This window comes from Anopheles gambiae, chromosome 2 (assembly GCF_943734735.2).
Source record: "Anopheles gambiae chromosome 2, idAnoGambNW_F1_1, whole genome shotgun sequence".
NCBI classification, from domain to species: domain Eukaryota; kingdom Metazoa; phylum Arthropoda; class Insecta; order Diptera; family Culicidae; genus Anopheles; species Anopheles gambiae.
In genome coordinates, this window is record NC_064601.1 from 27009552 (window position 1) to 27019086 (window position 9535).

Consider the following 9535-nt stretch of genomic DNA (forward strand, 5'->3'; position numbering starts at 1 on the left):
TCCCGGGCGTGTATGTAACCACCGCCACCTGGCGGCGATGGCGATCGTGTTGTCGATTAGCGCAACAGTGCGAACGCCGAAGGTCGGTCCCGACACACTGCGGCGGTAGAAAAAGAGCTTCCCTCTACACACTGCCAGGAATGCCTCGAGTCCATTGGAATGTCCCGGATCGGTAGCTCCAAAAAAGGGAACTGTCTTTGGAAGTCACTCCGAACCGATGTACTCACTGTACTGTTTGATCAGCGCGGCACAGTCCGCGATGACACGGAAAGCGTTCGGCGATCCGCCGGGTTTTGTTTTTGTGTGTTGTCCTATCCCTGCGGGGCGAAAAGCTCGATGAAGTAATACTCGCTGAGGTTGACGAGCGCCGACGCGGCGAGGTGATGGACTTTGTTCGCGGGCAAATAATCCGACCGGGGCTCAACAAGAACAAATGGCTTCTGTGAGCGGGCGAGCATGAAGCGACGGACGTGAAGCGACACCACCGCCTCGTGCCGCCGAGGAAACGAGCCCGCTCCAAAGGCCGGACCCGCTGTCAGAATGAATAACGGAAAAATGTGCTACCATGTGCAACGGGTGGACACCCGGCTTCGTCGAAGGGTGGAGGCTGCTTGCCCGTAGGCCATTTATTCTTCTGCGCGGACAGTGCGGTAGCACAACGGCCTGCCTAAACCTATCACTGTCGCAACCCATCAACAGCTTCTGTCCCGCGGGCGGTGGCTTCCTGAGAGAAAGAAAGAAAGAGAGAGAGAGAGAGAGAGAGAGAGAGAGAGAGACAGAGCGAAGGGTCGGGTCGGATTCAGGATTGCTTAGGCCGAGGACCGCTACCAGCTCCGATTTGGCATTCTTTTGGGCTCCCGAGTTGCGGCTCGGGTTCGTCGTCGCCGCCACTCGTTGTCGGTGAGTGATAAATGACAAGACATCACGATAGCTATTCTATACGTTCTGACATACACACACACACACACACACACACACACACACACAGATAGTGCCGGCACTGCTTTTTGGACTAAGGTGTCGTTGCTGGCCATGGTGTTTGTGCGCTGATGCGTGTGTGCATAGAACGAGCGCGTTAAAGAATAGAAACGCAATAGCCGATAGAAGCGAGATACGATCGGGAAAAAACACGCTCCCCGGTTCCATGCTCAACCATTCCGGTTATGTTTTGCTCGTTGGGCCTGTGCTGTTTGCTAGGAAGATATCGGCGGCAGCCCAGGCCGACGACTATCTGCCCTCGGCTTCGACCGAAGGATTGAGGTTGCGGATTCTCTATGCCGTATCAATTTACTCCTCAAATGGAGGTCAATATTGATTACTGGCGAGTGTCGCGCGAGTTGATCTCGGCAGTAACACACTTACACAGCCACTGGGAAGACATGTTGCCGTGGAGGTAAGGCGCAAATGAAGGACAGCGCTTGGTTTAGGGATGGATTTCCATAATGAAACTATGGCGTTTTCTCATTGAAAGGTTCAGTCAAAAGATGACAAAGGAACACCTAAGAGAGACAGGTGTCTTCGATCCCAAACTGTCCTCTGTGCAAAGTATTATTGGTCTTCTTTATTTATTTTACTGCCTGAGCACAATGGATCAATGAGATATGTGGTTGTTCCCATCCCAAATGGTATGCTCACTGTGTCCCCATATAATACAATCTCTGGATCAAACATTAGACTATCATTCCGTGGAGGAAACAGTTAAATAAGCTTCCATCAACTTGCAGCACCACCAGCTGATGTCTCACGTCTTAGGGCATTAAAGGTTCAGGCTTAATGTCGCCGGGTTGATTAGCTTTTTGTTTACATTTCGCACGCTTCTTCGCACCTCCGCACAATGTTTTCAATGATTAGGTGTTGATTTACGTTTGGCGTGCGAATGGGTCTCTCGTTTGCTTTTTCGATCTTCATTCTAACACTGGCTTTATTCTTTCGCTGTGATGGGAGATAGCATTGTCCCGCTATGTTTGCAAAGTGTTTTTTTTTGTTGGTGGCTCAATCAACCCAACCAAGAAGGTGGAAAAGCTCGGCGGATAAAGCTTAGCAAAATAATAAAAATAATCCATAGACAGTTGAGGGATAACAGCATTTGGAAAAGAGTATAACAGAAAATGTTTGAATGCACTAGCAAGTTATCACGTGTAAATCAAATCTTTTCTGTGTCATTTGCTTGACATAGACAACAACAAAAAGAAGCAAACCTTTTGACCCATGGGGCAAGGCACTTTACTCCTTTCAAGTGATGCAATTTGAATAACAAGCAAGCTTCTCCATTCAGAAAATCTCAATCATCAGTTCATTGTGACTCAGATATCCGATTCTGCTTTCCTGTTTGTTGATGCACCTTCATCGTGATTTTATTGCCGCTACCATTGCTTGCTTCCACCGAGCGTCACCGGAGACGGATTGCTCGTCGGATTGATACAGCCAGATACCGCAGGCCCACTGGTTGGACCACCCAGACAAACGCCAACCTGAGCCGGCGCTCGCCGAAGGTCGACCGTCTGCGCGAAAACGAACCGCGGTGCTACGGCGGTTCGTGCATAGCTAATGAATTATTATTCCGAACGGGTCTATTATTTTGATGTGCTACTGATTGGTTAATAAATTATATTAAACTGCGGGCGTGCGCCCGTGCCGCGGGTAATGCCCTAGCGCACCGCTTTACTACGCACGCTTCGTCGTGCGCGGGTTGATGTGGTGGGTTTGCTCCGACGGTGGCAAGTGCAGCTGCAATTGCCCGTCAGCTTTATGTCTAGCAGTGTCAGGTTGAAGGGAAATTGAAGGAAAAGAAACCCCCAAGAGCACATGAATCCAGCGCATCGGGATTGCTGCTCAGGGTCGGCAGAATCGTGTTTTGTGCTACCTACGCCGGGGCACTGGCGTTCTGTGCGCTTGCTAATGATTATTGATTTCTCGCAGGATGGGACAGGGACGAGCAGCAGCGTTTGCAATTGATCATTGAGCGGGTAAAAGGCGTCTCGCAGGTGATGATGGCTTGTGCCGTGAAATGGAAGCAATTTTACGCTTAGTTTTTGCTACAAAAAATAAACGTTTTCATGCTGTTTGGTCTTCAAATCAAATAACTAAATAATACTAGCTGAATGGCAGCCAACAGTGATGAATGGCAGGAGCTTTTTTATTGTTGAGAATTGCTTCAACACGACATCTTGCACCAAATATACTTCAGTGCACTACAAAAGGGCCTTGTTTTCTCCCACCCTGACAGTTGGATGAAATCAATTTTGGCAAAAGAGAGCCTCAAACTGCTCCAAACGGCGGACCTACGCCCTTGTCAGACCTGCTGAGATCGTATCGAGCATTCGGGTTGACCCTCCCAGTGCGGAATTCCATCCTGCCACACGGAAAAGACACACATAGAGAGACGAAAATTAACAACGACATACATAATGGGCGCTCGTGATCATGAATTACGATTGGTGTCCACCGTGACCACCGTCATCGAAGCAGGAAGAACAACGCCCAACAAGACCACGCCGACCAAGATTGACTCTGTGTGTGTGTGTGTGTGTGTGTGTTGTTGTTGTTGATCCAGAATCGTCAAAACTGACCGATTCGCTCGGAAAGAACCGTTTGGCGTAATTATTTGCCCGCGGCCACGATGACGAGCTTATCCTTTTCAGCTTGCGGTTTGCCTCAAGCTTGACGTCTGTTGCCCCTTTCTGGTGAGTTGGTTGTGATTTTTATTCTTTGCCCTAGTTCTGACCAACCGCGTCGATTAGGCGAATGTCGTCCAATTTGCTAGACCTACAGACCTGGTGTGGCGTTTCTTTGCACTCGAACGGTAATACTGTTTACAATCAAACCATGGCGCAGCAAAAAACAAAATCTGCCTGTTTTACGTTATTAAACTCTTTAGTGGCGCATTTTGAAGATACATCCAGAGAGCGTTACGACAGTGACAAGCGAGCAAAATATAGGTCGGTGTGTGATGTAATTAAGATCAGACTGTGAATAGAACGAACAAAAAAGCTGTTAATTCATGTTACCATTCACTGCAGGCTGCTGGCAGACAAGTTACGGTCCTCCGGCAGGAAACCACCCTCTTTCCACCCACTATGTCAGATGATTTGCATCTTCATTGTCGAGGTGCCGTGCAGAAATGTGTGCTTCCCAAAAGCTGCAACCTCTTCTGCGGTGGCGATCGTCTTATCGTGCATCGTTTCGGAGCATCTTCACTTGCCCAACCGACCCGGTGCCGCATTCGATCGGGCAACCGCTTGCCGCTTCTACGCTTTCACTTCAGGTTTCGGTGCAAATTTGCCCTGGGCCGCTCATCGGGTGAAGGGCTGCATGAGATGTTCCCTCGGCCGGCATGAAAGGTGCGAACTTCATTAACGGCACCCCGTACCCCATGTGTCGCGGAAAGTGTGGCGTTTGTACGATCTCCCGATTTGCTGACTGTCTTTCGGGCAAACTTCATTCAAACCATTCAATGACAGTGTTGAAACCATTGAATGCTGTTTCCTGTGCCTATCTCGGGATTTGCATCATCGTGGTTTGGTTTTTGGAGAGAGAGAAAGGGAGAGAAAGAGAGTCACATCGGCTACCCGGTGTTTGCCAGCCCGACAAACTGCTGCCAATCGTAATAATGCCGTTTAATCTGATAATTGTTTTGATCATTTTCCGGTTGCCGGTTGCTTCCGCTTCTCGATTTGCGGCATGAATCTGGCGTGCGCGCGACCAAGATCTCTCTGCGTTGAAGATGAGACGGACGCGCGCGCACACGTCCGTCTCATTTGCACCGTGCATAATGTGGAGCCGAGCACTGATGGACGTGCAACGAGCTTGCGATTGTGCAGTGCCCGGGCACCAACCGACGGAATCGCCAGATACTCATCCGTTGGCCAATGTGGGCATTGTTTTTTTTTTTTGCTTGTTGTTTCAGCGAATCATTGCGCGGCCGTTGATTAAAATTCTTGCGGAAACGCTGGCTCATTATTCGCAAATTGGTCGCCTTTTTTTTTGGCTGCCGGGACGCGCACAGCTTCGTTAGGCGACCGGAAAAAGAACCGATCGAGGGCCGGCGGTAGAAAGCATCAGAAAGTTCAAAGAAAGGATGGGAGGTAAGAGAATGTTTGCCAAATGTCCGGCGCCCGGACATACCGATTCCGATCCGACGGCGCAATCGGACGGGAGTTCAATGGTCCCTGTGTACGGTCAGGGCGTAATCTTGCATCTTGCAACCTCTCTCTCTCGCTCTGTTGCTGGTGGAGCTGATGGACCCTCGGCACGCCACACTGCCCGATGGGGTGGCGAGCGAGTGAAGGTCCTGCTTTTTCTTCGCCGTTTTTCGATCGAAGGTTTTATCAAAAACATTGCAGTATCTTGTTAAAATTACGGCTTAATTATCGTTCCAAACGTATCGATCGTTGCGGGATTGTAATTGATGGTGGTGGCCCCGTGTACGATTCGGGTGCACGTGATGGCGCATGGAAGAGGATTGTACCACTTGCTACTGCACACCGTTATGGTGATTTGTGGTTAGGTAGCAGAGGCCAGCATTGACAACTGTTTGTATGTGCGTGAATTTGTGTTGAATGGATGGTTGATCGTGATAAGAAACAATCCCTTTCAAGCATTCAATCCCTGTGCGCGCTTTGTGCTTTTCTTTTAATTGCAGTATTTTGGGGGCACGAACTCAAGTGGCGGCTAGTATTAATTTGTTTTTATTGTTTGTATTTCTCCTTTGCAGGACAACTGATATGGTCATATAAATGTCGCTTAAAAAGGCTTTCGATGGTGGATATAGGTAAGTGGTTGTTTGAGAATATTTAATGCTATGTCACTTATTGGTAACAAACAGGATTTATGGTGTCGTGATGAAGACCTAGGTCATACACACTGCTAGTGATGGGGCTGTTTCCAATCGAGTCCAAAACTTGTCTGTTAGGTTTTTCACTATTTAGAATAAATTGATTTTTGGATAAACTATGCTCAAATAAGTTTCATGATCTTGTATCTGCTTTCAAGGTATTTTTATGACCTAAAGTGCCGGAAAATTAGCACTTCCTTTTCAGGGCTCTGACCTATGTTCAAAAAATGTGGCTTGCTTACATATTTATTGTATTAAACCTCATCTTTCCCTAAAAAACAATTAGCACGTAAGCGCTTTACAAACCATTACTAATTGATTTCGCGCGAGCTGGCGGGATCGGATTCGGTCGCTAATTTGAGTTTGATTTCGGCGCCGTCTGCTAATTAGAGAACGGCACACCAATCCGGACAGTTCTTGGGTAACATTTTGCCAAAAGCGCAAACGTAAAAAAAAAAACGGGAACGGTCTGTGGAAGAAGCTTCGAAAGACAAAGTAGAACGTGATCGTTGATGGGGTCTGTCTGTCAAATTTAAACCACAGCCCACGAGTTGGATTTATTGGATTCGCACACATAAATTAATCAACCGTTTGCAGAGCAGATTCGACGACTGCCCTTCCTACCCGATCACCTTCCTGACGAGCTGCGATTGACTCATTTGTGAGTTTAAAAATACGGCAGGAGGAGTAAAACCCCTCACCCGACCAAAACCGTTTCGATAACAACCTTTCCACGCCGGGGTGGGTTTTGTTCGTCAGACTTTTCTGCGTAACATAAAATAGGAGAATCTATGCTAATAGCACTACACCGGCTCGCGGCTCGGTGGTGAGATGAGTCCATCAATTAGACAAAAACGAAGACTTATCAACCAATCGCCCGATACGAGCGACGCTGACGATCGTTTGGTGTGTTGTGTGGAAAAACGTGCTAATAATACGACGAACCGGAAAGCGGTGGCTGCGGTTGTCCCGCGATTGTCTTTCTCCCGGCGATGATGAATGTTGCGCCATCTGTGCTGGGAGTCGCGCGATAGTGTCCCCGTACCTTCCGATGCCGTGCCCCGAACCGTGGACTGTTTTGCTAATGAATTTGATAATCTACCGACATTCGTCATACTTTTATTGAGCGGAGCGCTAGCGGCCACAATCGTTCGATCAACAATCCTACCCCGAAGGTGCGAGGAAAGTGAAAAGTGAAGTGAAAAGTTTGTCGAATTTCTGCCGTACCGTGCAGCACCTACGACGATGGGGTGCAGTTTTTAGTTTCATCGTAAAAAATTAAAGCTTGTTGCGATACGGTTGATTGATGGAATTTTTCACTTTCGGGGGAAATCTTTAAATAATGTACAAATCTACTATTTGACTGGTGGCAGCGAAACTGAAAACCCGCTGTTTTGAAACGTGATACGGCAACATTCCGACGGCGGTTTGGAAATGTGACAGTAAACGTGCTGTACCGTAATTTGTTCCCCGCCAAATGCGTTCATTAGTGTGTTTTGACAAACATAAATCAAATGAAGCATATAAAACTTTGTTTGGTTCGTCGCTGGCTTGAGTTGGTGAATGAGTGGTAAACACAGTTTTGGCCCGCTAAAGTCTCATCCTACACGACGGACCCGTTCCTGTGGGAAGCTGTCTAGGCAAGAAGGGGATTTTTAATTTTTCTTTCGCTTTGATTAATTACTGTGATTTATACACCCGTCGTGTTTTGTGTGAGTTGTTTTTATTATAATTCACGACACAATAGGCTTCTTTTCATGCTGCTTCCCAAAATCCTGCCCCGGTTTGTGGCACATTATCCTGCCGCTATCGAGCCTTGTCATAAAATGTAAATTTCGCCCATCTCATACCGCAAAGGAAAAGGCGATTTTAGCGAAGGTTGGCAAGCACAAAAAAAGCAATTTTGTAGGTAAGCCGCATGGTTTAGAATTTCTTTGACCCGGCAGGCACAGGCAGGCACGATTTATGGCTCCGCTCTGCTTGCCGCAGATCCGATCCGACTAGCGCAACAAACTGTCATCAAATTTGCTCCGGAGAGAGAGAGGGGGCTCCAGATTCGGTGATAGATTTGTGACTCGGCTGGCAGTAATCTGGCATAATTCGTGGGCCCAGCATAAAAGGAGCACCCCATTAATTCCGGGTCGAGGACAAGAGGAGCTGGCCGTGGCAGGAATCACGTGCCCACGCAGCATCCTATCTCTTTTCCGTCTTCTGCCGAGGGCAACGTACGGTGGAAACAACCTGCAAGTATGAGATATGCCCCGCGCACACCATGTTTTATGCTAACGCGTTTTGATCTACTTTTCCGTCCGAAAAAAAGGCAGCGTGGGCGGTCAAGTTTTTTTTTTTTTGCATGACCGTGCGCGAAAACAGATTATCGAACGCGATGATTTGCTAGCGACGGATCACTTGATCGGTGCCGCCTAGAACGTTCCCGGCTAGCGACGGTGTGCGATCGTTTTATGATGCTGGTGGGAGAAAACGGTCCAACATGTATGTAGGCCAAAAGCATCGTCGCGCGGAGTGGCTGTGGAGTGGAGGGGAAGAATTAATTTAAGCAAAACTCTGCAGGCCGCACACGCGTGCGACAAACCTGGTTTCGGGTGGATTTATGATGCCGTGACGAATGTACACGATTGTTGATTATCGATGACGAGCTGGTGGAGGTTTGCTCGTCATGTATATAGCGATCGGTGGGCTGGGAAGCATTGTCATAACGGGCTAAAGTGTGGTTCGCGAGTGATTGTCTCGATGCTTGGGATCGGTACACACATTGCTATTAGATTTTCTATTAAAGATTGCGGTTCGATCGTTGTTTTGTGTGGTGTGTTAGAAGAAGTGAGAGAAGTGTGTCAATTGAAGTAAAGAGTACAAGAATGATTTAAAGCTATTGATATCAATTGCAAAATTAGTTATGTAACGTTGAATTTATTAACTTCAATGTTTGCTTTGCGTGTTGTAAAAAGTGAAAAAGATGATGAAAATTTTCAATTTCCTACGGCAAAGTTATCACACAAACAGGTAGGCGCTTTGTTCACAATTTGTTGAAAGATTTGTTGAGCCCCATTCACTGCACGAGTAAATTGTAAACTGGCGAAAGTGCCCAGCGACATTTCAACGGCTGTCAGGCACTGGAAGTCGTTCCGCTGAGTGAAACCGTGGCCAATAAATTGAAGATTATGCTAATGTTGACGATCAATTTGTAGCTTAATCTGCGCAAGATAAGTAACCACGGCTTAATCCGGCTTAAAAGTGCAACGATTTTCCGAACGCGCCTCTGAGGCAAGATCTGCATCTTCCAACCGGTGGTCGTAAAATAATGCGATGTGCATAGGCTGGGCAGCAATAAGATTAGATTAAACAGAAAGTGATACCGCACAAGCGACCGTCTGCACGCACCTGACCGACAGGACGGGTACGGCAAACGTGAGCGCACCAAAGGTATCGTACCACTCTCACTTTCGTTCGGCGGCGCGCGTCGGCAACCAGAACATGTAATCTAGCAAAAGGGCTCACGCTAACAAACGAGCCGTCACGATCAAACAGTGAACAGCTTCACTGAAAACACCCAAGCACGGTCCGGGTTGTGAAGTCTCTATTTTATGGGCTAAAGCTAAAACGTCCGTGTAAAAGAAAAGAAACTAGTGCTGGTCGTGGCCTATGCTGTCCAATTGGAGGCGCCTTCCACCGTCGAGCACATCA

At 47.7% G+C, this 9535-nt stretch overlaps 1 protein-coding gene across 5 annotated transcripts in view; it reads left to right on the forward strand.

Annotated features, from left to right (window-relative positions):
- LOC1273182 (serine proteinase stubble) overlaps positions 1-9535 on the forward strand; it is a 99420-nt gene that overhangs the window by 63198 nt on the left and 26687 nt on the right. For all 5 annotated transcript variants that reach the window (XM_061647936.1, XM_061647933.1, XM_061647937.1 and 2 more), the window contains one exon: positions 5714-5770. In XM_061647936.1, coding sequence (XP_061503920.1) covers positions 5758-5770 — 13 coding nt within the window. In that variant the 5' untranslated portion in view covers positions 5714-5757. The remainder of the gene's footprint in view (positions 1-5713; positions 5771-9535) is intronic.